General features: G+C 36.2%; 2 protein-coding genes across 7 annotated transcripts; one reads left to right on the forward strand and one right to left on the reverse strand.

Moving 5' to 3' along the window:
- Positions 1 to 11987: 11987 nt before the first annotated feature.
- Positions 11988 to 13413, forward strand: LOC113350848. The gene is made up of 2 exons (XM_026594957.1): positions 11988 to 12785; positions 12901 to 13413. Exons 1-2 carry the CDS (start codon positions 11988 to 11990, stop codon positions 13411 to 13413), a joined length of 1311 nt encoding a protein of 436 aa, XP_026450742.1.
- Positions 13414 to 13612: 199 nt separating this feature from the next.
- On the reverse strand, positions 13613 to 26892 carry LOC113347381 (kinesin-like protein KIN-14P). 6 transcript variants are annotated; one of them, XM_026591030.1, is made up of 20 exons: positions 26601 to 26888; positions 25772 to 25905; positions 25457 to 25681; positions 24413 to 24540; positions 24239 to 24322; positions 24015 to 24092; positions 23844 to 23936; positions 21331 to 22164; positions 21159 to 21240; positions 20978 to 21073; positions 20701 to 20880; positions 20082 to 20188; positions 19081 to 19256; positions 18778 to 18945; positions 18378 to 18631; positions 18071 to 18234; positions 14582 to 14843; positions 14338 to 14443; positions 14102 to 14229; positions 13613 to 13974 (listed from the first exon to the last, which is right to left on the reverse strand). In XM_026591030.1, the coding sequence occupies exons 2-20, from the start codon at positions 25794 to 25796 to the stop codon at positions 13919 to 13921; spliced, it is 3246 nt and encodes a 1081-aa protein (XP_026446815.1). In that variant the 5' UTR covers positions 25797 to 25905; positions 26601 to 26888; the 3' UTR covers positions 13613 to 13918. The 6 variants fall into 6 exon arrangements, 5 of the variants coding, with proteins under 5 accessions (XP_026446815.1, XP_026446813.1, XP_026446814.1 ...); XM_026591028.1 differs by having other exon boundaries at positions 14338 to 14446; positions 26601 to 26887; XM_026591029.1 differs by having other exon boundaries at positions 14338 to 14446; positions 25772 to 25926; positions 26601 to 26887.
- Between the last annotated feature and the right edge of the window lie 965 nt (positions 26893 to 27857).

Here is a 27857-nt window from a genome sequence, read left to right on the forward strand (position 1 = left end):
ACTTAAAGACTTTTATCGTAGTTATGTGATCTGATATTGTATCTTCTATCGTACGAGTACAATCAGATTGATTGGCTTGAGATTGATATCTCCGATAGGCAAGATATAAACAGTAATCACAAAAATCTTCGTCTCATTGTTTGTGATTCCGCAATATCTTGTTTCGCTACCATACAATTTTGATTTTTGTGAGGTGATTGATAACTCTAGGTTGTTCTTCGGGAATATAAGACCGGATTATCAATTGGTTCATGTTCACCTTGATTATTATCAAAAGACGGAACAAAACCTTTAGAGTTTATCTGTGGGAGACAGATTGATCCTTTGATAGACTTGTTTGTGTGAGACAGATTTGTTTATTGTCAAAGCCTGTCATTTTGGGTCGTAGCAACTCTTAGTTGTGGGTGAGATCATCTAAGGGAATCAAGCGCGCAGTATCCTGCTGGGATCAGAGGCGTAGGAGAATAATTGTACCTTGAATAAGTAGAATATTGATTGGGGTTCAAATACAGTCCAGTCCGAAGTTATCTTGAAGTAGGCTAGTGTCTGTAGCGGCTTAATACAGTGTGTGTTCAATCTGCACTAGGTCCCGGGGTTTTTCTGCATTTGCGGTTTCCTCGTTAACAAAATTCTGGTGTCTGTGTTATTTCTATTTTCGCATTATATTCTTTATCTTTATAATTGAAATAATACAGGTTTTCCGTTGAAGTTCAATCAATTAGAATATCCGACCTTACGGTTGTTGGTTTCATTGATTGACACTTGGATATTGGTCTTTGGTACCATCCAAGTTATTCCTTGTGTTTGATTAAAGACTCGCTGATTTCTATTGGTTCGATTAAATCAAAACAAGAGAGAGATATTAACTCCTTGAGATACTTTTACCTATATTGAGTTTGACTATCTAGTTGATTCTCTAGAAAGTATATCGGAGTTAGTCCATACAGATTGCTAAGCGAAATATTGGGTGGTGTTGTTACACCCCCGCTTTTTCAATTGGTATCAGAGCAGGCAAACACGTTTAAAACCTTACAAGTCTGTGTTTGTAGCGATCTGACTCTATGGACAAGAGTAGTATCTCTGATAAACGAGTCACCAGAAATAAAAGGTCTGTCTCATCTAATTCTATTAAAGAGAAAGGTTCTTCAATCTCGAATAAAGATGAACCGTGTGTTCTGACGAGATAGACAAACACTGACATGTGTGATTCTGATTACCCTTCAAAAGAGACTATCTCTATTAATGAACGGGAAACAGCTAAAGAGAGTGAATTGATTCTAAATCTTGCTAGAATCCAAGATGATAGATTTAATCGGTTGAAACACCATGTCAATGTTATTCTTGGTGTAATAAGAGACTGCAAATTCAAAGAAAATACTGAAGATCATTCTTCACGTATGACTCTTCAAGCTAGCCTGAAAAAGGATGTCGTGGAAATTGAACATCGCTTGAGTAAACTTTCTATTCAAGGATCCTCTAAGCAGTCTAATATACCAAGTACTTCTACTACGACCGAAAACGTTCTTAAACCAGAAGTAAAATCAGAATCCCTTCCTGAAAGAAATGATGTGATTGTGTCTTCCTGTAATCAAGGAATTTCTACACTAAATAGAAGGAAAAAGTCTCTTAACAATGGTTGTAAAACCGTTTCTCCTGATCACCTCCTTGATCGGAAAGTATGCCTCTTTTGTGATTCAAAAGAACATGTTGAACGAGAGACAAAATCCAGGTTGAATGACAAATCTCTTGATCGTCTTCAACACACCTTAGATTTGATTCTTGAAGGTGTAACTGACATTCGCATGTCTAAACCAATTGGTTTTAGTACTCGCCAGGAAGGTCAGTTCAAGATTTTCCTCAAATGTTGAAAAGAGAGACAGACTTCCTAAATCATTTCATCGAAGAATATTTCACAAATCTTCTTATGATAGAAAGGGAAATGATGTTGTTCTCGATGTGAAAAAGGAAACAGAAGAAAGAAGCAAAGATGTCGTAGAGAATCTAAAAATGATAATTGAAGGATATAAAGAGATCATTAACAGGTTGTCAAATTGTCCTGATGAAGCTACTTCAGGTAAAAACACAAACTATGCATCTTATTTTGATGATAGCAAATTTTATGATAACTTTTCACATCATAACCGTTTTTCCTCAAGATCTTGGAAAAAGAGAGTCAACCGTAACCTACGGTCATTTGATGAGCTCAAGGCTCATACTTGTGCTAATTAATCACAAGGTTGGAATCTCATTCACAAAAATCCTGGTTGAGTGAGATATTATCAGGTATACTGTGGCAATTTTTGTATTATTATTAGTTGAGCTATCTTCTTATCGTCTATAGCTAAACTAGTGTCTGCAGACAATATTTCCTAAAACTTTTTGTTTGTCTAGTTTTACGTATCTCTTTGGAATTCCTTTTTCCTGCTACAATAGTGCTCTAAATTTCTTCACCATGGTCATGGAATTTATTTGAGCCACTATGAGTTTCTCATGTAGCAAAAGTTTTTTTTTTTTTTTTTTTTTTGGGGGGGGGGGGGGGGGGGGGGGGGGGGGGGGGGGGGGGTTTATCCTTTGAGGGCCATGTTGTATTCGTATGTGTACATGGTAACCATTACGGGTCAACAATTTGTAAACCCTAGCAAATTCCTTCACTAAGAAATCCTTTAAGTACCCAGCCTATTGAGTTGCAAAAGTCACGTACGCATACTCTAGGTTGTTTTGTGGGTTGTCAAGAATGTATTCTTCTTCATCTTGCTATGGTGGTTTTGCAAGAGAATTCCTTGACAAAGGTGTTGTTGAGTCCAAGAAGAAAAGAACCCTTGTAGATGAAGATCATCTTAATGCTTCATGTTATTTTGCCTATATTCATGAGGATACTGAAAAGGATGATATGATTTCTACTGAAGTTGTTCATGACTTTCTTAAGTACTTTGGGGAAGCAAAACAAGAGCTCATTGTTACTCTGAAAAATCTTGATGCATCGAAAACTGAGTTGGAAAAGGTTACTGCTGACCTGGGTCTCATAAAGTCTTACATCAATGATCTTCGCAAAGAGAATCACCTCTCTAATGATGCAATGAGTGTTGTTGATCACAAGCTCAAAGATCCGTTGTCTCATGAGGATTCTAAACCGTCCATATGATCTTAGTTCGTGTTCAGAATAGCACTGGAGTCTGTTTTCTTTTAGCTTGTGTTATTTGTTGCCTAGTATGTCTTCTTTTTGGCTTAGTTGGAAGAATAACTAGTGCTTGAATAACAATGATTGTGACTACACATAACTGTTATGTTTCATCTTCTTGTTCTTTTTTAGGTTTTTTGGTTTAAATTCTAAAAAATATATGGAGGATGATGTTTTTACAGTATTAATCTTTATGATTTGATATATTGAAATTTGTTATGGGATATTGGTGTTTACGTCCGTGAACTATGTTTGTCCCATACTCTATCAAAAGTAAAGTCGTTTGTGATCGGTATTCATGTACTGGTAAAAGAATGAATAGACTTTTGACAAATACAAAAGTTAAGCCTATATTGTCAAATATTTGATGGAAGATAGGTTAAAATCTTTTGTTTTCAAGGATTATGTCTATTAATATCGTTATGCAAATAGTGATTGAAGATAGAATTAATCCTTGTGTATTCCGCAGTTTTAACCATCCCTGATCCATAATTTTATGTAATATTGTGAGGCTCTGTAATGCATCTTATTTTGAGCACTATACAACCGAGTTAATTTATTAGCTTAGTTGGTGTTCCGTGAGATATGTTATGTCGAGCATATTGAACTAAATTATCATCTTGTTTGGTTATTTAGTTATTGCTCCGTAAGTTTTCTTATGTCGAGCAAAAAAAATGACAATTAAATTGATTACTTTTGTAATTAGTTTGGTTGTGTATTCCAATTAGATTAATTATGGGGTTCTCTTGTAATTAATCTAGTTGACTATTTTCTTGTCTCCATAAGTTCCCTTATGTTGAGCATAATCAATTGAATTGATCACCTCTTGTGTTTAATTTGATTGCGTATTCCGATTAAATTAATCATGGGTTTACTTGTGATTAATTTGATTGAGTTTTTTTGGATATAGAAAATCATTCTCATGGTTTTTGGTGTCCAGTAAAATCCTTCTTTTCTTTTGAAATTAAGGTCGCTCTTGTTGTTCTTTCGGGAATGACATCAAATGGGGGAGAGTTTTTTTGAACTTGTTCTTAATGGTCATATCTTGAGGGGTGTGCGGCTGTGGAATATTAGAGGGGTTATCTTGTATCTTTAAACTCCTTGATGAATGCATTTAGCTTCGGCTTTATGATTGCATCTAAATTAGTTGGTATGTATTCTTCTTTTGTCATGAAATGTCTCTCTCGGAAATTTCATTATGATCCCGTTCTTGTACCTTTGCCAATTTTATTGACAAAAAGGGGGAGAATTAATATGTAGTTCATACTACAATACATATGGTTTTCGGATCATTATGTAAGGGGGAGTGGTTTCCATGTGAGATGGAGTATTGACTAAGGGGGAGTGATACATATCACCATAGTATTATTGTTAAAGTTGTGACACAATTGAACTTTGACACTGTGTAATAATACTATGACATTGTATAAAAATGATCGAGACCGATGCTTTCTCATTGTTATAGCTACGGATCTTCAACAACGGTGATACTAAACTTACAACCTTTGGGATCATTGGAGTACTTGGAAGTGAGGAAGATTTCGAGGAATGTTGAAGATTAGACATGTGGAATAGGAGCTACTAAAGTTTCTTTATATTTTTTGTATTCCATATGTATTGATAGTTTTGTCACTAAAATTGACAAAGGGTGAGATTGTTAGAGCATTGCTTGGTCAACCTCGCATGCGTTGCTATCTCAAGCATGTTTATCAATGTTAGTGATCAAAACTATAAGTCTTGATTTCTAGTCTATTATAGCTAAGTCTCGGACTAGGATAGAAAGTTTATTTTAGCTCAATGACTTCATGGGGATTCATTAGGATCCCACTAGTTTCGTACCTTTGCCAATTTTATTGACAAAAAGGGGGAGAATTAATGTGTAGTTCACACTACAAATAGATATGGTTTTCAGATCATTATGTAAGGGGGAGTGGTTTCCATGTGAGATGGAGTATTGACTAAGGGGGAGTGATACATATCACCATAGTATTATTGTTGAAGTTGTGATACAATTGAACTTTGACGTTGTGTAATAATACTATGACATTGTATAACAATGATCGAGAACTATGTTTTCTCATTGTTATAGCTACGGATCTTCAACAACGGTGATGCTAAACTTACAACCTTTGGGATCATTGGAGTACTTGGAAGTGACGAATATTTCGAGGAATGTTGAATATTAGACATGTGGAATATGAGATACTAAAGTTTCTTTATCTTTTTTGTATTCCATATGTATTGATAGTTTGTCACTAATATTGACAAAGGGGGGGATTGTTAGAGCATTGCTCGGTCGAACTCGCATGCGTTGCTATCTCAAGCGTGTTTGTCAATGTTAGTGATCAAAACTATAAGTCTTGATTTCTAGTCTACTTATAGCTAAGTCTCGGAATAGGATAGAAAGTGTAGTTGAGATCAAGGACTTCATGGCGATTCATCATACAAGTAAAAGAACTACTCAAGGAACCAGTGGAACTTCTCGACAAAAAGGTATATGAAGACTTGAAACTTATCTATCACTCAAAAATCTATCTACTCTATATCCTACTCTTTGAGACAAGAAGTCGTATGCTATGTATATAGACTTGGATTATAAATATTTGGTATTTCGAGTCGTGTATACCTCGCCTATCTATATCTCGAAATATGTGTTGGTAAGCTTTTCGCTTCGATCAAGTTTATCTTTACCATGTGACGAAAGTCGTGTTATGTTTCAATCATCTTGAAAAAAAATTGACGAGAAATGGTGTAACAACTATATATCGTCCTCTAAGAATGTTTCAATGATTGAAATGAGAGTTTAGATTACATAACCAATGGTGGACATAAGCGTTGTTATGGAAACACATTTATGTATAAGTCCTATTCCTTGAACCAAATTTTGTGAACTTTGTTGATCAAGAGAACCGGAAGAATGGCATGAGCCAAGTCCGCGAACTTCTCAAACCCGATAATTTCTGATGGAGTTGACAAACTACTTGCGTGAAGCTAAGTCCGCGAAATCAGTCCGCGAACCGGCGAAGTTCTCATACCCGAGAATTTCTGCTGGAGTTTGTAAACTCTACCCGGTAACTTAAGTCCGCGAACCTAGTCTGCGAACTTGAGAAGGTTATATATCTTAAGATGATTTCTGAAATTAAACTTAAAAAGACTAAGGAATGCAGTTTGCAAACCGTGGCTATAAAAGTTCATGAACCGATTCGAGTGAATCAAATCATCTTTGCTTCAATTGTGTCTTGTGTAGTACATAAGATTTCCTTGCAATTGAACAACTCTCTAACTAGTTCATTTGAAGTCATTTGAACTAGTTATGGTAAAGAAAAACATGGTTGATATGAAATGCTCATATGGCTAACTATTTGGTTAACTATTATTAAACCAACAAGTGCATACGTTTAGGTACGGTTAACAAACCTAGAAGCGTGCATTGTCAAGTGTGTGTAATTAGCTAAGTTTTCTATCTAACGGTGGAGAAATATTAGCTTGAATCTAAATCAGGTTTTCATCTAGCGGTGAATATTGAATGCTTTGTTACTAAGCTAACATTGATTGCAAACCCTGATTTGAAAGACTATATAAAGGAGACATCTAGTTTGTGCAAAACTAATCCCCACACCTTAAGTGTGATACTAGTTTGCATACTAGTCGATTCTCCTTTAACCTTTGGTTTTCTTCTTCTAAAACCAGGTTAACGACTTAAAGACTTCATTGGTATTGTGAAGCCAGACCGATACTACTTTTATCATAGTTGTGTGATATGATCTTGCATCTTCTATCGTACGAGTACAATCAGATTGATTGGCTTGAGATTGATATCTCCGATAGGAAAGATATAAAAAGTAATCACAAACATCTTCGTCTCATTGTTTGTGATTTCGCAACATCTTGTTTCGCTACCATACGATTAAGATTGTTGTGAGGTGATTGATAACTCTAGGCTGTTCTTCGGGAATATAAGACCGGATTATCAATTGGTTCATGTTCACCTTGATTATTATCAAAATACGGAACAAAACATTTAGGGTTTATTTGTGGGAGACATATTCATACTTTGATAGACTTGTGTGTGTGAGACAGATTTGTTTATTGTCAAAGCCTGTGATTTTGGGTCGTAGCAACTATTAGTTGTGGGTGAGATCAGCTAAGGGAATCAAGCGCGCAGTATCCTGCTGGGATCAGAGGCGTAGGAGAATAATTGTACCTTGAATAAGTAGAATATTGATTGGGGTTCAACTACAGTCCAGTCCGAAGTTATCTTGGAGTAGGCTAGTGTATGTAGAGGCTTAATACAGTGTGTGTTCAATCTGGACTAGGTCCAGGGGTTTTTCTGCATTTGTGGTTTCCTCGTTAACAAAATTCTGGTGTCTGTGTTATTTCTATTTCGCATTATATTGTTTATCTTTATAATTGAAATAATACAGGTTGTGCGTTGAAGTTCAATCAATTAGAATATCCGACCTTATGGTTGTTGATTTCATTAATTGACACTTGGATATTGGTCTTTGGTACCATCCAAGTTATTCCTTGTGTTTGATTAAAGACTCGCTGATTTTTATTGGTTCGAGTAAATCAAAACAAGAGAGAGATATTAACTCCTTGAGATACTTTTACCTATATTGATTCTGACTGTCTAGTTGATTCTCTAAAAAGTATTTCGGAGTTAGTCCATACATATTGCTAGCGAAATATTGGGTGGTGTTGTTAGACCCCCGCTTTTTCATTTTCTTCTCTAATGGTCTTGTTTTATCCTTAGAAACTAACTTCTTAGACGAAGATAAAACTTACATACCTCAGCGGTATTTTGAGCAAGTTTAAGCTTGCTTGCTGATCGATTTGCTCTTCGTTGAAGTTTGTTGACATGTCTGAATTTGTGTTTGTACTTGTAACACTTTGATAGTTCATGACCTTTGAGTGAACAATACGAACATGTCAGCCTTGAATATAACTCAGGCGTCTGAGATGTGCAATCTGCTAGACACATTGTTGAACCTGAAACATTATTCACAGAGTTTCCAATAGAAAGGTCAGTTTTACCTTCCAGATTGGTTGAGTTTTCTTCTAAAAGAATATCAAGATCGATGTATGTATTGTTACAATTATCAAAATCAATATTTTCACAAATAAGTGCAACACTTGATTTTTCATCTTCATTAGAATCATAATTGTCAGGCATTTCATCAAGAGTTGCAGCAAGACCTTTGTTCCCAGTGTATTTCTTTCGATTTGGACACTCATTTGCAAAATGATGACCAAAGCCTTGACACTTAAAGCAATGAGGCATATCCTCGTCATCAGTTTCATCATTATCCCTATTTTTAGGAGGAACACGATTATGTGGTTTATCTGATGATGACTTGGATTTATCTCTGGAGAACCGTTTTCTTCTCTTCAAAAGAAGATCCTTAAACTGTCTTGTGATCAACGAGACTAACTTGTCAAGATCTTCATCTGATGAATCAGCCTCAGAAAGATCATCTTCAGAGATGTAAACACTTTTACTTTTTTCAAGTAATTTAGTGTTCTTTAGTGCTTTGAAAGCAACATCCTTACTGGACTTGGACGTGTGCTCATGATCAAAGATCTTTAGCTTCCCAACCAGAGTATTTCTGGACAGGTTGCGAGATTATTTTCTTCAACGATGGCATGCTTCTTAGAATCGTATCTAGATGGCAACGATCTGAGAATTTTCATCACAATGTCCTTTTCAGAGATAGTCTTACCCAATGCAAAAGATGCATTAACAATTTCAGACACTTTGTGATTAAACTCATCAAATGTTTCTTCGTCTTCCATACGAAGGTTTTCCCAATCAAAATTTAAGTTTTGAAGCCTAGCTTCTTTCTCACTGACATTTCCTTCAAATACGGTTTCTAATATATCCCAGGCTTCTTAGACTTAGTGCACTTAGTCACATGGTGCTGAATATCTGGGGTAATGGCATGTATGATAGCATTTAAGCCGTCAGAATTTTTCTTTGCAGCAAGGATTTCTTCTGGACTATATCGAACAATATCCTTAGGTGTAGATACATCGCCTTCTGTATTAACCGGAGGATCATAGCCATTAACAACACGTACCCATGTTTGAAAATCACGAGTTTAAAGAAAAGCACGCATAACAATTTTCCACCATAGGTAGTTTGAGCTATCGAAAGACTGGTGGTACGTTTATGTAGATAGAATTCCTGTCCATAAAGTCAGATCGCTACAAACACAGACTTGTAAGGTCTTTAAACGTGTTTTCCTGCTCTGATACCAATTAAAAAAGCGGGGGTCTAACAACCACACCCAATATTTCAATTAGCAATCTGTATGGACTAACTCCAATATACTTTTAAGAGAATCAACTAGACAGTCAGACTCAATCTTAATAGAAGTATATTAAAGAGTTATATCTCTCTTTCTCGATTCAATACTTACTCAAGCAAATAGAAATATGCGAGTCTAATTGAATACAAGAGAAATCACTTGAACGGTACCAAAGACCAATGTTCAAGTATCAATCAATTTCAATCAACAACCAAAGGTTGGATTTCCCAATTGATTGATTTAGCACACAACCAGTGATATTTCAATTATATAACAAAATATAATGCGGAAAAGAAATAACACAAGAGTTTTGTTAACGAGGAAACCGCAAATGCAAAGAAGCCCAGGGATCTAGTCCAGATTGAACACACACTGTATTAAGCCGCTATAGACACTATCCTACTACAAACTAACTTCGGTCTGGACTGTAGTTGAAGCCCAATCAATCTCACACTGATCCAAAGTACATTTGCGCTCCTTACGTCTCTGATCCCAGCAAGATACTACACACTTGATTCCCTTAGCTGATCTCACCCATAATTAAGAGTTTCTACGACCCAAAGTCGAAGACTTTAGTAAACAAATTTGTATCACACAGAAAAGTATACGGTAATAGATAAATCTGTCTCCCACAGAAATACCTACGATTTTTTGTTCCATCTTTTGATAAATCAAGGTGAACAAGAACCGATTGATAAACCAGACTTATATTCCCGAAGAACAGCTCAGTATTATCAATCACCTCACAATAATCTTAATCGATTAGCGAAAGAAGATATTGCGGAATCACGAACGATGAGACGAAGATGTTTGTGACTTCTTTTATATCTTGCCTATCGGAGAAATCGATCTCAAGCTAATCTTATGATTGTACTTAGTACGATAGAAATAGCAAGATCAGATCACACAACTACAAGAAAAGTAGTATCGGTCTGGCTTCACAATCCCAATGAAGTCTTAAAGTCGTTAACCAACATGGTCTCGGTAGAAACCTAAGGTTAAAGAAGAATCGACTCTAGATAATACAACTAGTATCACGCATGAGGTGTGGGGATTAGGTCTCCAAGTTGCTACAGTTATCCCTTATATAGTCTTTCAAATCAGGGTTTGCAATCAATGTTAGCTTAGTAACAAAGCATTCAATATTCACCGTTAGATGAAAACCTGATTAGATTCAAGCTAATATCTTTCAACCGTTAGATCGAAACTTAGCTTGTTACACACAAATGAAATGCACGTTTATTTAGGTTTGTGTAACCGTATCCAAACATGTACATCTAGTTGGTTCAACAGTAGTTAACTAAATGGGTGGCCATATGAGCACTTTCATATCAACCATATTCTTCTTTACCAAAACTAGTTCAAATGACTCAAATGAACTAGTTAAAGAGTTGTTCAATTGCTTAGATATTATAGAAGTATACAAGACATAATCGAAGCAAAAACGATTTGATTCACTCGAATCGATTCATGAACTTTATATCCACGGTTTGCAAACTTGCATTCCTTAGTTAATACAAGTTTAGGTTCACGAATAATCGTTTTTTGAAAATAACCAACTTAAGTATGCGGACTGGTACGACGACTTAAGTACCCGGAATAAGTTTGTTTTCAGTTCACAAACTCCAGCAGAAATTATCGGGATGAGAACTTCCGACAGTACGCGGACTTGGTACGTGGACTTGGTATGCGGACTCTAGTTCCGGTTTTTTTGAGCAGCAAAGTACGCATACTTTGGTTCAACGAATAAGGACTTATACATGTATGAGTTACCACACAATGCTTATATCCAACCATGGTTATATAATCTAAACTCTCATTTCAATCATTGAAACATTCTTAGAGGACGTTATATAGTTGTTGTTCACACACTATTTTTTGTCAAAGCAATTTTCAAGTAATTGAAACTTAATATGACTTTAGTCACTAGTAAAGATGAACTTGGCCAAAGCGAAAGATTAGTAATACATATTTCTAGAAATATATAAGCGAGATAAACTCGGCTCGAAATAGAAAATGTGTATAATCAAAGTCTATATAGCAAAACGACTTTTGTCTCAGGATAGGAGATAGAGTAGATATACTTTTGAGTGATAGATAAGTTCAAGTCTCCACATACCTTTTAGTCGATGAAGTTCTACCAGTTCCTTGAGTAGTTCTTCGTCTTTGTATGATGATCGCCATGGAGTCTTGAGCTTAACTACACTTTTTATCCTAGTCCGAGACTTAGCTATAAGTAGACAAGAAATCAAGACTTATAGTTCTGATCACTAACATTGACAAACACGCTTGAGATAGCAACGCATTCGAGTTCGACCGAGCAGTGCTCCAACAATTTCTTCATGGTTTCATAGACCATTAGAACTTTGATTAAGAATGTTGTCCATGCTATCCCCCTATATCAGATGGGTTCCTTTCTTATCCCTAAGAACTTATGCAGAAAAATAGACTCCCACCTCTGTAAATTCTGGTGGGGAGAAACCCTTGATCCCAAGGACATGAAGCTTCATCTTATTGGTTGGGATATTCTCTGTTCCCCTAAATCTGTGTGTGGTTTGGGTTTAAGAAAATTTGAACTAAATAACTTAGCTATGTTGGCTAGAAATGCCTGGAAACTTATTGAAAACCCTGATTGTCTGCTAGGTTCTGTCTTAAAAGTTAAGTATTTCCCTAAAATTGATTTTCTCAATGCCAAGTGCCCTAGTGTTTGCTCTTGGACTTGGAGATGTCTTCATACTATAAAGGAGATGATTAAGCCTTTTATATCCTGGATTGCGGGTGATGGAAAATTTATTGACCTATGGTGTGATAAATGGATCCTTAATTTAGGTTCTGCTACTCCTAATCCTCTTGTTCCTACTGACCCTAGAGTTAAAGTCTCTTATTTTATTGATGTTGAGTCCAGATCCTGGAACATTGATAGATTAAATACCCATTTTGATGATGCTTCTGTTCAGAAGATCATCTCAATTCTCATAAGTCAGTTTTGCACTCCTTATAGGAGCGCTTGGGAGCTTTTAAAGAATGCAGATTTTCCTCTAAATCTGCTTACCTGGGACTCAGAGGGCTTTGGCCCTCCCCTAGTAGCAAACTTTGGAAACTTCGAGTGCCTCGCCGTATTCAACTTTTTATTTGGAAATCAACCAGAAATGTTTTGCATGCTAGGACTGTTTTACATATTAGAATGCCTATGCACTCTGTTGACTGTAGTAGATGCTCTGATCCTAGAGAAACTATTATGCATGCTTTGGTCATCTGTCCTTTTTCCAGTCATATTTGGTCTTTGGCTTCTTTCTGTGCTAATACTAATGCTTTTATTGATCTTTAACTGATTGGTTAAATTTCTGGTTAATTGATCATGCTTCTAAGATTTCTAATGATAGACACTATTTCTTTGTTGCTATCATGTAGTCTTTATGGAGTTCTACAAATAATTTGGTCTTTAGGAACCTTCGGGATAATTATGCTATTGTCATTAATAGAGCCAAAGCTATGCTTCTGACCATTAGGCTAAAATCTCAGAACCCTCCTATTCCACCCTCTACCTATAGTGATACATGGATGCCCCCAACTTTTGGATGGATAAAGTGCAACGTTGATGGAGCCTTTGATGACACTACGTTGGGTAATGGTGCAGGCTATTATGTGATGAGAGATTTCTCCAGTAAAGCTACTTTTTGTGCATCTATTGTCTTTAATGTTACCTCGGCTGAAGAGGCAGAAGCAAGAGCAATCTGGGTTGTGTTGAAGAAGGTTGTGGAGCTAAAACTTGCCCATATCACTATTGAGAGTGATGCAAAAGACCTAATCAACCAATTTTCTACAGGAAAGTTTGATGGAAATGCCAGAATTGATGTTATTTACAAAGACATCCAGGTTTTCGCTTCTTCTTTAATCGGATGTATCTTACTTTTCAACCTTTAACTTGTAATTATGTTGCTCATGAACTTGCTTTATGGAAAAACAAAACAATTCCATTATGTACTGGTTTGTTCTTCCTATCTGGCTTAGACCGGTAGTTGAGGGGGATCATTAGCCTTGTAAAAAAGCCTTGCTTAAAAAAAATAAAATGATGTGGTTAATCAAAAACGGAGATTATTTGTTAATTAGTCTGAAAGGGGAGTTCACAAGGATAGAACAAACGCCAAATATTATTCATTATGTACCCGATCAAAGGTCTACAATAAGTGCTTCTGCCCAATGCTTGGAAACCAAACTGCGTTCTAATGAGCCCCCAACTAATTTTTAAAGGAACCCCGGTTTAGGGATGCATCATTAACTCTAGCATAGAGTTGCAGGAAGGACTTGGAGTTGTAAACGAGGATGATTCTTACTAGGGATGTCTATGTACACACAAGAAATACCAACTAATGGACCAATATTTGAGCTTGAGCGAAATCAGGTGAATAGTCATAAAAAAGCTTTTACTTTACTTCCACCCTTTGTTCTTGGTTGAAGAAGCTGTGGCAACTATTTTGCTGGAACCTGCAGGAAAGAGAAAATAGAAAGACAATGAGAAAGGTTGATAATGGTCTCAGTTGTTTCCTCCTATGGTCGTCGCCTAGTATTACTGCAGTTCCATTTTACTACTAAAAGATAAAATAAGGCATACTTTTTGACACTTTCAGTGGAGAATCCCTTGGTGATGATACCCGAGACAGTGCTGCCGAAGAGGACGCCCGTGCCATTGGTGATGTTGTTTGTGTCTGCTTTACACGAATTCTAGATGGTCCTTCAGGACTGTGCAGGGGCACAAAATTAAGCAACAAAAGGAAAATAAACAATCTAAAAATCCAGAATTAACAGAGAGAAAAAAAATGAAGGGTTCTCAGAAAAAAAAGTACGAACTTCTCTATGCTATCTGCTGGTAATTGCGAATCACCGACAGGGCTCTTGGGTGTTGAGCCATCAGCATCCATTCCAGTTGGATCACTTGTCTTCTCCTCAGCATGATCTGCTGCACAAGCGATAAATGCATTTTGCAGAAAATTAACTCTTGTTTCCACTCACAACATTCCTTCTTGTATGGCCAATCAGTAATGAATGAGTGTATAAATTGATTCACGAAATATACACTTGCTCTGTAGCATACCTTCCATTGAGTGGTGAGAATCAGCATGGTCCAAGTCATTGTTCTCCTGGTCAGATGAATAAGCTGCTTTATCACTTCGATCAGGTAGTGCCAAGCCTTTCTCACCTAACAGTCTGTTCCCATGTTGTACTGCTACCCCACCACCAGCACTAGCTTTTCTCTCACTATTGGAACTGGGAACTGCATTACTCAAATCTTTAAGCAGTTGTAAATGTTCAATCTCCTCATCTTTCTTTGCTATCGTATCCTTAAGAGATGCCACCTGAGATTTGATAAGTTAGACAAAGAATCTGCAACTGTGAAATAGAAGATAACAGTTGAAGAGGAAAGAAGTTATAGGTGATACAGTGGTGAGGTGGAAAAAGTTGTGACAACATTGCTCTTTTTTTTTTTTTCTTTTAAGAGTTACTTTGGCTTCAGCCACATCCAGGCATCAGCTTTCACACCCAAAACTATGTTGAACCCTTTTTAGTGCCCATTTTGATCTGGTCTTACGCACAATATTGGCCACATTACTGAGTGAGAGCCAATTTTACTGTCAAAAAAGCTCTAGCCTCTAGTGCCTAACATGTCTCAAACATCCATGAACAGTAATTACACCCTAGTTTTCAATTTCGTAGTCCTCAAGCATGGTTTTCCAATCATGGTCCTCTATAAGACACAATACAAATATGTGATAATGTACATCTCACTACTAGCTAGGTAAAAATCGGAACAAAGGATAAACTCCCCTTAGTTTGTGATCCATCACGATGTCCACTTGTTAATTTCCTATTTTTAGGTGATGGAATATTTGGGTAGGCTTCAACATATTGCTAAATTGGTTTACAGCGAATATAAATAAACAAGTCACTTTAAAAGACTTTTCATTGAGATTTATTGCAGAAGACTTTACATTGTTTTTGTATCTCTTTTCGACTTGAGGATGATTCTATTTCGTAAAGGCATGCAGTCGCATTGGTATTCATAGCGGTGACATTTAATTCAGCATTTGCACTAGCATTGGCTGTTTGACCATTTGCAATAGTACATTGAATTGGAATTTTCATTCGCGTTCATTTTTATTTTTGGCTTGTATGATATCAAGAGTTTCTGAAGATTGTACTAAGAATTATTTTAGGCTTTTCGCGCCCAATGTTTTTTAGTTTGTTCATATTTTCGGCTTGAATGGGCTGACACCATGAGTTTGAAGATCAAGTTGTATGTTTGTTATCGTTCTAATTTCCTTGTTTAACCATAGTTAAATTTTCATTTGATTAAGTTTTTTAAGTTGCTTGCTTGTGAATTTCATGTAATACCTTAAGTAAGTGATGGAGTAAAGTTTGCAAGTTTTTGAGGAAAATAACATAAAGATACTGGAAGGTGGTGCCGTACCTGTTAAACGGAGACGGGTAATACCACAAATGAGATATTTGCGATGAAGGTAGTCTGACGGTGACGAACCTCACCTACAAGTATATGTTTTCTTGGTGGCGGTCATGATTCTTGATTTGTTATTCCAGAAGTGATGACGTGAACGACAAAGCTATCGACTGCAAAGGTTGATGACGATGATAAAGATATAGCACACAATAAATAAATAATGTTCCAGAATTCAATTTCCCACAAACTCTCTTTTTTAATAGTGTGGCGATGGTATTCGATTTTGTGGAGTAATGTTGTAGAATTCTCTTTTACGGTTCTATGAGGGGGTGTCCCCTTGGTTTACCTATCTCAACTAAGTATATGATTAGTTCGAAGAGCGTCTCAATCCCTAGAGTGGGTTGTTTTATCTTGAGAGTACTGAACTTGAACTGATAGAGCAGCCAACCTGGCAATCCAATTCCGATCAGTGTTGCTGGCAGAAGTCGAGGCGACGAAAGAAGATATGGCCGTGGCCTAACATGGGATATGAGCATTAGCTTTCACACCAGTTGATAGTAACCAATTTGGTTCTTATCTACGGCCAACAGAAGCAACCTCATAAATAAAACCGATTTTAAAGAACTAGAGTAACTAAAACCATAACATTTTTTATAGAAAAATCTTCTCCTTTTTATAGATTTCGTCTAATTTCTCCTCGATAATCACCAACTACATCTGCTTTTTAAAGGGTAATACGTCTGAGGTATTAGTATTTAAGATTTAGCTCATAAAACAGGAATTTATGAGGTTCCTCAAAGGTGCTACCACGAAAAGTCTTCTTAGTGAATTTCAGTGAATTTTTTCAGTGTAATAACGCAAGTTTCTGCAGTGATTTTGATTGTGGGTGCACCTACTGCTGTCTGGAAGGAACATATGCTTAACACCATAACAAAGGAGATTACTCTTTTTCTGATGAATTTTTGGCAGTTCCCTTATTAAATGGTGATAAAGGAGGTTACACTTTTTGAAATTAGGGTATAGGCTTTATTTCAAATAGAGGGTTCAACCCCCCAACTGACTCTGTCATTGCTGCTAGAGAGGCACCTACAGTTGTCTGTGTATCGTGCCTTCCGTTTCTTGAGGGAGGTAGCTTGGCACAACAAGAAAAAATCAGTGGTAGCTAGGTCTAATGCAGAAGCGGAGTTCAGAACTGCCGCCCATGGAATCTTTGCGTTATTGTGGTTAAAAGAATATTGTTGAAAGAGATTGGATTCAGCCCTATAGGTCCTTCGAAGTCCTATTGTGACAACAAGACTCTATCAGGATTGCTTACAATCCAGTCCAACATGATAGAACCAAGGAACCGAGCATGTGGAGGTGGATAGACATTTCCTCAAAGGTATGTTGAATGAGGGGAATGTTAGCACTCCCTTTTAAGAACAGAAAACCCGATTGCAGAATTCTGACAAAAGGAGTTCCAAGTCCTCCATTCAACTCTTTCCACGACAAGCTAGGCATGCGAGATATCTACATATCTGCTTGAGAGGGAGAGTTGGAGTAGTTTCATGGTTAAAGTTCACTGTACAATTAGTGTGTTAGGAATAGTGTAACTAGATATTTTTACCTACCTAAAGTGGAAACTGGTGTAAGTTTAGCTTAGTGTAACTATACCTAAGATTAGCTTGGTGTTCGATTGAAAAAGAAAAAAAAAGGAATCCTAGTATAGTTTCTAGCATAGAAAAATTGAATTAAACTAAACGTACGAATTAAAGTTTCCAATGTGACGGAACTGTTTTGACTTTACCACAATGACATGTTTTGGTTTGATTGCATCTTTAGTATCTTTAAATTTTAAATTTTATTGCTTTACACTAAACGAAATATGATGCATCCTGATTATGCTGATGTAATTATGTAAATATCACTATAACCTTTAATCAGGAAGGCAGACTCCACTAATCCTTTGAGCCGGTTTGGGCTAAAAAAATCGGCTAACTACCCCAACCCATTGCTACGGGTCTACATAATCTGGGAGTGCATCCAACATATCCCCTATATGTTCACATTGTGCTGAACTTTCAAGGTGATCATAAAAATATAAGAATTTGTTGAACAATAAAAATTATACGAGTAAAAGACAGGTACCTGTTCCATTAATTCCCTAACATCCTTGCCCTCTTTGTTGCTCTGTGCAGCACCAAGCTCAACTCCAGACACCCTCTCAGCAAACTTCAAAGTACTCAAAGTCTCAGAATACGAATCAGGTTTTGGATTAAGCTGGACAAACATTAGAGTCTTTGCCTGGCCACCTAAAGCATGAACAGAATGATGTTAATGAAGCTGGCATAACAGAAATACAATTTATGCTTACTTTTACGTAGAAATTAAATTTGAAAAAGAAAACAAGTATCCGTTGAAAGTAGCTGGTGATTAAAATACATGAAATACAAACCTAGAGAATTCTGAAGAACTTGAGTTAGCTTGCTATTTCTATATGGTACATGAGGGCTCTTTTGTGCCAATGCAAAAATGACATCTCCAAGCGAAGAAAGTGATTTGTTTATATGTTGTGCTTCCTTTAGCCTGTCACCAGTTACCTCAGACCGATCAATTCTTTCACTCCCAGCAAGATCTACCAAATGAAGACTACCCCGAAAAGCAGAACCACTCTTCAAGTCCTTTGCTTGCACATGAACTGTTACAATACTGTGCAATATCTCAAAATAGTTAGCAACTAGAAACAATGCCCTCACTACTACCACAAGAAAGAAGTAGTTTATAGCACGCTTCATGATAGTTCACATGGATGCGTGCACAAAACAAAATACAAAAAAATCAGGAATAAAAAGAACCTGTGGGATCTACTACTTCTTTCATTCATTGCAGTGGCACTTACAGCCCGGTTATTCAACCCAATATGCATCAACTCCAAGACATCAGCAGTTGATTGGACTGTATGCATGCTAGCGCCAGGAACAGCTAGTCCATTCTGTTGAGTAACACTAGAACGTATCTCAAGTGTGTGCACAGTCAAGGGAAAGCAAAATAATCATTTAATGAACGATAAGCAAAGAAATTACATAATAAGGAAGTTGTTTGTTGCTGAAAAAAAGGCTAGTATTTTTAAGAGGGAATGGATCCTAGTGAAAGGATATCTTTTATGTGAACCTTCGGAAAGCAAATCCCGAACTTGTTCATTATATATTTCAACCATTTGAACCGAAATTTCATATGAAAAAGTGCTTCTCCTTTTCCAAGAGATATCGAAGAGGTCATTTAGAGCTCTGTAGTTGACCCCCCATTCATCTTTAGATGCATTATTGGGGCCACTCTGCCGACATGCAAGATAAAAAAAGAGTCAGATTATCCTTAATATTCATTTGTTTGTGAATATCATCTACTTGTATATCAGTGTAGGTGTGTACTACTCAAACAGAGGAAGACGGAACAACAAGTCAATAATGCTCGTGTGCGGCTGACTCTGAGTTTTGGGGGCCAAGGCCAAAGAATACTTGTAAAAAATAATGTTGAATTACTATCAATCAACAGTTATGTGCTAGTGTCTGTTGATTTAGGAATATAACAGTTACTTCTGCTGGTAAATGGCGTGGTGTCCAAATTTGAAAAGCAATAGTCCTCTTTAATAGGCATGTTTCAACTATCATGTTAGGTTTATAAATAACCCTTGATCTATGTTCAAATTTGTACAGTTTTAGTTCTTCTCTGCATCTTCCTTCACTTCTTAGGCATTGTCAGTACCATCAAATTGCATTTTGGATATCCCGAGAGGATATTTTTCTCTGTTACTATATGTGGTTCCTATGGGTAGAAACATCTCTTACATGAAAATGATGTCTGTTTATCGATTACCAACCACTACATTTCAATAATCTGAAGCCGTCGGAATAGAGTCAATAGACACTGAAAATTTGGATTCAGGAAGATCCTAATGGGTTCTCTGCAAGATTACCGTCTGAAATTCCTTGAAGTAACGTTAAGCCTATCTTTTGCCAATTTCGAAATCAATAGTAACTAGGGAAATTTAAGGTAATAATCCACACATTGGATTCTGTTTTTCACTTCTATATTTAATGTTCTGCTTCTGCTAAAAGAACAAAAGGATAAAAAGATGAAAAAAAAAAGGTTTGTTCCATACCATTGTATAAGTCTTTCCTGAACCAGTTTGACCATATGCGAAGATGCAGACATTGTACCCATCAAGTACAGATCGTATTAAAGGTTGAGTGTCCAAATACACCTCCTCTATTGACGAAAATGTAAGACAGAAAAGATAATGTAAATTTGGTTAATTACTTCAACCGGAAAAGACTTGATGGGGAAATTGAATGTGACAACCAAAAATGGGGAACTGAAGAAGATAACATGGTTAGTTATTTAACCATGATTCGTGTAAATTGTAAACCTTATTTAACCTTACTAGTGCACATGACCTTATGTTGTAACCCATGATTCAACTCGTGAGTATATTACAGTAAAAATTAACACAAATACTCTACCTAACTCATCAACTGGGAGAGAACTTTGACATGTTTCACTTCCACTATAGTGAAGCTACATAGTGAAGAATGGTAATTCATCTTGTGTAATTCATTGAACTAAAAATTACACGATCAACTTGCATAGTACTGCTAGACATTTCAGTTGCTATCCCAGCATATCACATGCAAATAAGTAACAGAGTACCATGGATCTTAAGGTACAGACTAAACAGAAAAAATAAAATATAGATAAATTGAGATTGGCAAAGATCGAACCTTGAGTGGATGACGGACCAAAGACTTTGTTAAACTTGAAGTTGCGGCGGCGTTCTTTCCCTAGTTTATTAGGATTTTCAATAGACATCTCTCCATTCTCACCAATATAATCAATGCATGTCTTCTTTCCACTCTGTCCAGGAGAGGATGGTCTTATACGACAATAAACCCTGATGCTTCCTATCCAAATAAGAAAAATGAATAAATATGCATATCGAAGATTCGAATACCAGGACAGGAACATTAGATTCTGGATATGCTAAGCAGTGAGACGGACCTTTTAAATCTTGGATTTCGTTATGTAACTTTATGTTTTCTGCAATAACTTTATTACAATTTTCAGCTGCATCTGCTAGTACTTTGAATTTTTCCCCTACACAAGCAAGATCAAGCAATATATCAACCTAGGTTCAACATACCTACCTAAAATACATATGGAACAACAGGAGGATTCCTACTCAATTGGTGAAATTCTTCTGTATATGACATTTGTGTATTCACAACTTCCTGCTTGATGTCTTGGGATGCTGATCGTACATCCTGCATTCTTCCACAAATTTGAGTTAAACACCTTATGACTTATGTTACGCATCATATAATAAAATATTAAACAAGCTGACGTAGGGGTACCTGTAAGGCTTGGAACAGAGAATCTGTGAAACTCCGATAAGTATGTTCTTTCTCATACCAAATCCGAGCCTTTAATGCAGACGCTGACTCAAGTTTTTTCTCCTTCATTTTGGAATCCTCTAAGAGGCACTGAAGCTCCTTCAACCGTTTCTCTAACTCAATTTGAGTTTCCTTCGCAAGTGTTTCCAAATGTTGGCAACGTTGCTCGTGCTTTTCCTTGTTTATTTTAAGTTCTTGCTTTAATTTTGATACTTCTAGATCTTTACTGCCCTTCAATGTTTCCTGCCACTCATTTTGAGTTTTCTTTGCTTGTTCTTCCATATGCAGGCAACGTTGTTCATATTTCTTCTTGGTCAGTTCCAGCTCTTGCTTCAGTGCTGAAATTTCAAGATCACTATTAGACTTTAATCTTTCCTCCAGTTTATGTTGAGCTTCCTTAGAATGTGATTCCAAATGCAGGTACCATTGATCATTATTCTTCTTGGTTATTTCAAGCTCTTGCTTCAATGCTGCAATTTCAAGTTCATGACTAGATTTTAATTGTTCCTCCAACTCATGTTGAGCTTTCTTGCTTATCTCTAGTTCTTGCTTCAGTGCTGAAATTTCAAGATCGCTGTTGCACTTTAATGATTCCTTTAAATCATGTTGATTTTTGTTAGCTTGGGCTTCCAAATATTGCTCATATTTCTTCTTGATTACATCCAGTTCGTCCTTCAATGCTGAAATCTCAAGATCTTTACTGAACTTTTCTTTTATTACACTATCCAAAAGCTGCTCCTGAAGTTTGTTTCTTTCTTCTGTTTGATTCTTGTCCTTCTGCAGGGAGCGAGCAACCTGAAATACTGGCAAGTGCTAAATTAGAACAATTTTCTAAACAGGAAAAGACATACAGATAGTATCACTTCAATGGCAATAGCTATTAGCTTCAGTAAGGAATTCCAACAAACTAATATACGAATGTCGAGTTTATGGTGTTCACAAACATGCTGATGAAAATTGTCAAATTACCATCTGATCAGTTGTATTAGCAGGGCCGTACCTGAGAATTTTTTGCCCCGCAGCAAAAAAAAAAAATTGTGCCCCCCAAATATATTTTTTTTTGCCACAACTCTGATAATAAAAAAAATAATTATTTTTACTTCAAAAGTCTAAATTCCAAACTTTCAATTTTCAAAAAAACACCAAAATTAATGAACTGAACACCCTCAATAAGCTCTAAATATTTTTTTAATTAATCTTGGTAATGAGGGAGGATCTTTCCACACTTTTATTCTGACACTATCTCACATATTATATGTCAATTTTGTGAATAAAATCCACACAATAACAGATTTGAAGCTACATACATACGCACACAAAAATGAGCACATTCCGAAATATATAACTCCACCATCTACTGCTTTGAAAATCGAACAACCGTTAAAATTAAGATTAGTAGATGGTGAGATTCAGTATATAGAAATGTGCCCAATTTTTTACAGTTATTGGAGCACTGTAAGACGATCATATCTCCAAATTATTAAGTTTAAATACGCTATCGTCTAACTTTTGTTAAGAAAAATGTCTCCCAAAATGTGATGTAGTGTGAATTTAAGAGTGTGATCCTTGTGTTAGAATTAAAAAATGGAGAAATGAAAAGGAATTATTGACTTACATTTTTCAATCAACAATCAAGACTCACAGAAAATATTTATGTAGGTTCATCAATAAATCCCTACCTGTATTTTATTTTTAAGAATACCCCCAACGTAAAACTGGGCTGTTGCTGCCCCAAAGTGGGCCTTTCTCTGATTCCCCTTTGGGGCCGGCCCTGAGCCTCTATGATGTCATTCTTGTTTCAAATTTTTATTCAGGAACAAATTTTTATTTTGCAAAGCTCATTTTATGGGAATTATTCAAGTACTGTAAAATGTAGGCCCATGAGAAAACGATACTAAGAAGGCAGCAAAGTCGAATGCATATCTGACTATCTAAGCAAGTATCCAAGAGATTAACCCAAAAGCACAATATATAATACAATAGGTAAATGAATTTGGCCACAATTAAACTTTATCTGATGAGCAATGCTTGTAAAATCTGCGACATAACAATAATCAGGACCACTATTATGATGAAAGATACAAATCCAACAACGAATGACATTTATCATTTAAACTTTATTTGATGGCGAAAATCCAAGGAGTTATTCTATTGTTGAATTTCCTAACCAAGTTGTTCTTATTACCAGAAATTGCCCATTGATTAATCTCCATGTAAGGCTCACAAATAGGCATAAGCCGTCCAAACCATATATTTTGAACTCATTTGGATTCTTAAGTTGTAAACTGGGCACTACTACATTTTAACTTTTTTTAACTAGATATATGGATCAAAGCGCCAAAGAATGTGATATACACAGCTTGTCCTTCTATCTCAATTTCAATTAAATTTAATGCTGAACAATGTGATCTTCAATAGAACATTACTGGTAATTAAAAATAGAAGAAATCAAACTTTTGGGATTATGAAAATACCTGAGTCTCGTCACTACTCCCAGTTGCAAGGGTTTCAAGTACACGGATTCGCGATTGATACTTTTCCTCGCGAGCTTTATACGTATTGTTTTGCTGGAAGTACCAAAAGATTTAGAAACCAATTATATGGTCCATAGCACTTTTAAATTTAAAATCATTAAAGTACTTTACAGTTCGTATATGTTCTGCTTGGGCAGATATCCGACGCTCGATCTCTTGCACCACCTTTCTCAACAGGCATGCTACACGCTGTGCAGAAAGCAAAAAAAGTTACCAGAATCCAAAATATTACTTAAGACAGAGAACTCTTACATCATTAAATGAATAAAGTAACATAAGAACAATCCGAACTTCGTTATAGCACAAATAATTCAGACTTTGTATCAGTGCCATACATGAGGTATTTCTCCATTCTTCCTGTCAATGCTTTCATCAAGAATCCCATTCACAACACTCAGAAGTGACTGAGTCGGAGCATTCTGCAGAAATTGGGTGATATCATCAGATTAAGCATTAAGTTGAAGTTCAAATATAAGTGAGGTTGACTCTTAATAGCTTCATGAATTTACATCTAAACTACTCGACTTCATCATTTCCGAAATACTAGCAGCAGGAAGATCGGCATAGCACCCTTGTTTCAGCTGAAACACCTCATGGAACTTATGACCAGCATGATGATTCAACGAAGCTGATGGCTCTACAAATGACAAAAGTTAATAGTCAAATACTTTCTACTAACAAAAAGAATTTGGGTGTAACTCAGTGTCAACAACTGACACGTGGAACACAGATTTAGCATTTAAAGTTAAAAAGAAAAACAATTTATCACGAGTACAGATCATTAAGAATAAGTGTTCTCTATGATTAGATAATTAGATGCTTTGCAATAAAACATCAAAACAAGAGGAGGTTGAAAACCCGGATTAACAATTTGTGACTTGTCTTTCTCGATGTTCATGATTTAGAGCTTACAGACATTACGTTTCAGCAGAGCAAATGTTTTAGTATAAGAGGATCCTTCTGAGGTTTAGAGACTTAAGATGTTACTCATCAATTCCGCTAAACAGATAAATTTTCATTCATAATTCTCTTTCATAATAGGAATAAAATGGTCAACAGTGATCATAGTCGCTGCAACAGATGGACAATAGTAAACTTCAGTTTGACCTATGCCAAGTACACCATGGGAAGAAACTAACTTCCAAGGGATCATATGCAGAAAGGCCTATCTGTCCGACTGTACCTATGCTTGGCTTTTTCATTAACCATGAAATTTAAAAATATCAAAACTTCTGCATCAACAAAATTTTTGAATGGCATGCTTGTTTAACTTCTAATTATTTCTTAAATAGTAGTCCACATGTGCGACATCTTCAAGGACATTTCTTTGTTGAAAATGCAACAAGGCCCTCATCCGCAACCATGGGATCAAATGGACGATCGGCAGGCATTGTTTATATGACTCTTACATGGGTCACCCCCTATCACACAGTACAATAGAAGACGTGTACAACAACCAGGTCCTCCCCAGTTGTCTAGCTGTGTTTTCTATGTTTTAGAATAACAAGTTGCATACAATTATCTTCCTTCTCATGATGGTAATAATATTTTACCTGGCATAACAGGACTACAGATAACACGTTCCAAGTTCAACGGACTCTTTCGGCTCTCTCCTGCTGATACGGGGAAACTTGGCAAACGTGACAATGGGTACACTTGTGAGCCTGAACCTTCTAAGCGTCTTTCTGAGGGTTTTGAGTTCTTTCTAAATCTATCTACCTTAACATTTGAACTCGTAATATCAAAGTTATCTTCCACCAAATCAACTTGTTGCTTACCTGAAGCATGCATATGACTCGATAAATTTTGAGCATGGGAAATGTTAAAATATGTTAGATATATAGATTAATCAAAGAAACACCTCTTACCATCATTCAAAGTGTTTTTATTCATTGTCCAAGAAGCAATGTCAAATTCTGCAACATCTGGTTTTTAAAGCTCAACTATAAACCTGAACGATAAAGTAGAACATCCCATGTTTTTCCCAGCAAAAGCAAGTATCCTGGAGAGCAGGACATCAAACCTATAAAACCAATGCTAACAAAGAAAATCACAGGAAGCGTGGGTGTATGCAAAATGTCAAATAAAAAAGGCCAAGGCACAAAAATAAGGTAAAAAGGTTCTTCTACTTCTGTATTTTCATGGAGCGTTTCCTTAAAGACCTAATAGTACAGCAATCATTCTAAGCAGTAATGGTGTAAGAACATTTTCAGTTTCTCATGGTGAGGCACTTGAACAAATTTGACATTTAGGATTGTTAGGTTGCTTAAGCTGATTCAATTAACGGTCAAATGTATCTCTTCTGAAAGTTTCAACTCCATCATCTTTTGGTTTTAACTTTTAAGCTTTTTCATTACCGAATCACCTAAATCAATATATGATTGGGGCTAAAATTTTCAGAATTTGTTCGTGCTGACTATATATGTAATGAGTACTATAAGATTCCATTACACATCAGTTTTTCATTCATTCCAAGTGGATTTCACAACTCCATTGGCCTTGTAAGTTATATGGATACATATTAGAACACATCTTGACATTTTGGAGGTTGCCGTACAAAATCGTTTTGAGTAAATATTATGTAGAAATTAGGTGCCAACGAGTTTGGAGTACCGCCATGGATATAACTTGTTTTTTATTTTGCGAAACCTAGAACAGCACTAAAAGGAAAGAAAAAAAAGAAGAAGAAGGAAATACCTCTTTGAATTCCAACGCAATGTCTTCTTTCTTTTTGATTTCTTACGAGTCTGATGGATTGACGTAAATGAGAAATCAATACTAATTTGGATCGATTCATCTCTCCAAATGAGATGTTCAAATAGATTAATCATCCTCAACCAAGCAACTAACGAATTTCTCTCTTACTTCTCTCCCACCGAAGACCACGTCTTTCCAAATTCAACGCGGGAAAATTGACAAGGAGAATGGAGTGGATAGAGACGAACAACAAAGGGGCGAAGTGGGTAGGGGTTTTTGTTCCACTAACGGAAGTTCCCGTATTTGTAGTTGTCTTTGTCTCCCGTTAAAAATACCAGCTGATGAGCAAGAGAGATTATGATGATAATTTGTTTTTATTTTTTTCTTCTGAATTTAGTAGTGTCAACGATTTTCGAACTCATATCTCGGATACCATCGCCTAATGACTTTACTATAGTAACTAGGTTGTCCGTCCATGCATTGCACGAGCCTAAATATTTGGTAGAGAAAAGTAAATTTTGGTGCTAGTGAATTTTTAGGGATTCAAAATCTGAAACATGAAACCAGAAAAAGACAATAAATCAATTACTAAAAAGTGATAATATTAAAAATAATTGTCTTTATTTTTATGCTAATCCTAAGAAAAGACCTTGCTATGATCAAGGAAAAAGAATAAAGAGAGCTCATACAAACGCCTGCTGGATAGAACATTGATCGCCAAAAGAAATTTTTTACATATCTGGCATTTTTAGCAAATTTACGGCAAAAGAGAAAGCAACTTTTACTAACATATATATATGCATACATAAGAAAAATGAGCTCCAGTTTTTATGTTTTTCCTTTCTTATAGCATCTTTTTCTTTTCCTCTCGTGTCATCCATAAGATTAGAACCATACACAAAGTCCATCCTACAAAAAAAAAAATTGGACCTACCATTGATTTCATCTCAATCGTCTATTAGTATCAGTTGATTCCCTTTTGTCACACCTCCAAATGCCTCTTGCAAATTTCTACGAAAGTGTAACCCGGCAACATGGTGGTTCTGTGAATAAGGCTTCACCCACCTGCACTTCAGCCTTATAAGTTTGCACCTATGCAAACAGCCAACTCTTCAGGTCAACAGCGGAAGTCTTTTTAGCCTTCTTTCACTTCTCTAAACTTTTCAAATGCACCCCATAATGCATTCAACACATTGCCATACTTTCTCAACAACAATCAGCCAACCAAGAACACTTAGAACATGACACAATCGACTT

Source organism: Papaver somniferum, chromosome 2 (assembly GCF_003573695.1).
Source record: "Papaver somniferum cultivar HN1 chromosome 2, ASM357369v1, whole genome shotgun sequence".
NCBI classification, from domain to species: Eukaryota; Viridiplantae; Streptophyta; class Magnoliopsida; order Ranunculales; family Papaveraceae; genus Papaver; species Papaver somniferum.

Bases quoted from the DNA above. Each gene is read 5' to 3' on its own strand.
- LOC113350848 (XM_026594957.1), top strand. From the start codon at position 11,988: ATGAAGCTTCATCTTATTGGTTGGGATATTCTCTGTTCCCCTAAATCT. The intron at 12,786-12,900 runs GTGCTAATACTA...GCTATCATGTAG, and splicing joins TTGGTCTTTGGCTTCTTTCT to TCTTTATGGAGTTCTACAAA.
- LOC113347381 (XM_026591028.1), bottom strand. From the start codon at position 25,796: ATGAATAAAAACACTTTGAATGATG. The intron at 21,074-21,158 runs GTAGGAATCCTC...TTGCTTGTGTAG, and splicing joins AGAAGAATTTCACCAATTGA to GGGAAAAATTCAAAGTACTA. The intron at 18,632-18,777 runs GTTCTTTTTATT...GATATTGCACAG, and splicing joins AGAAGTAGTAGATCCCACAG to TATTGTAACAGTTCATGTGC.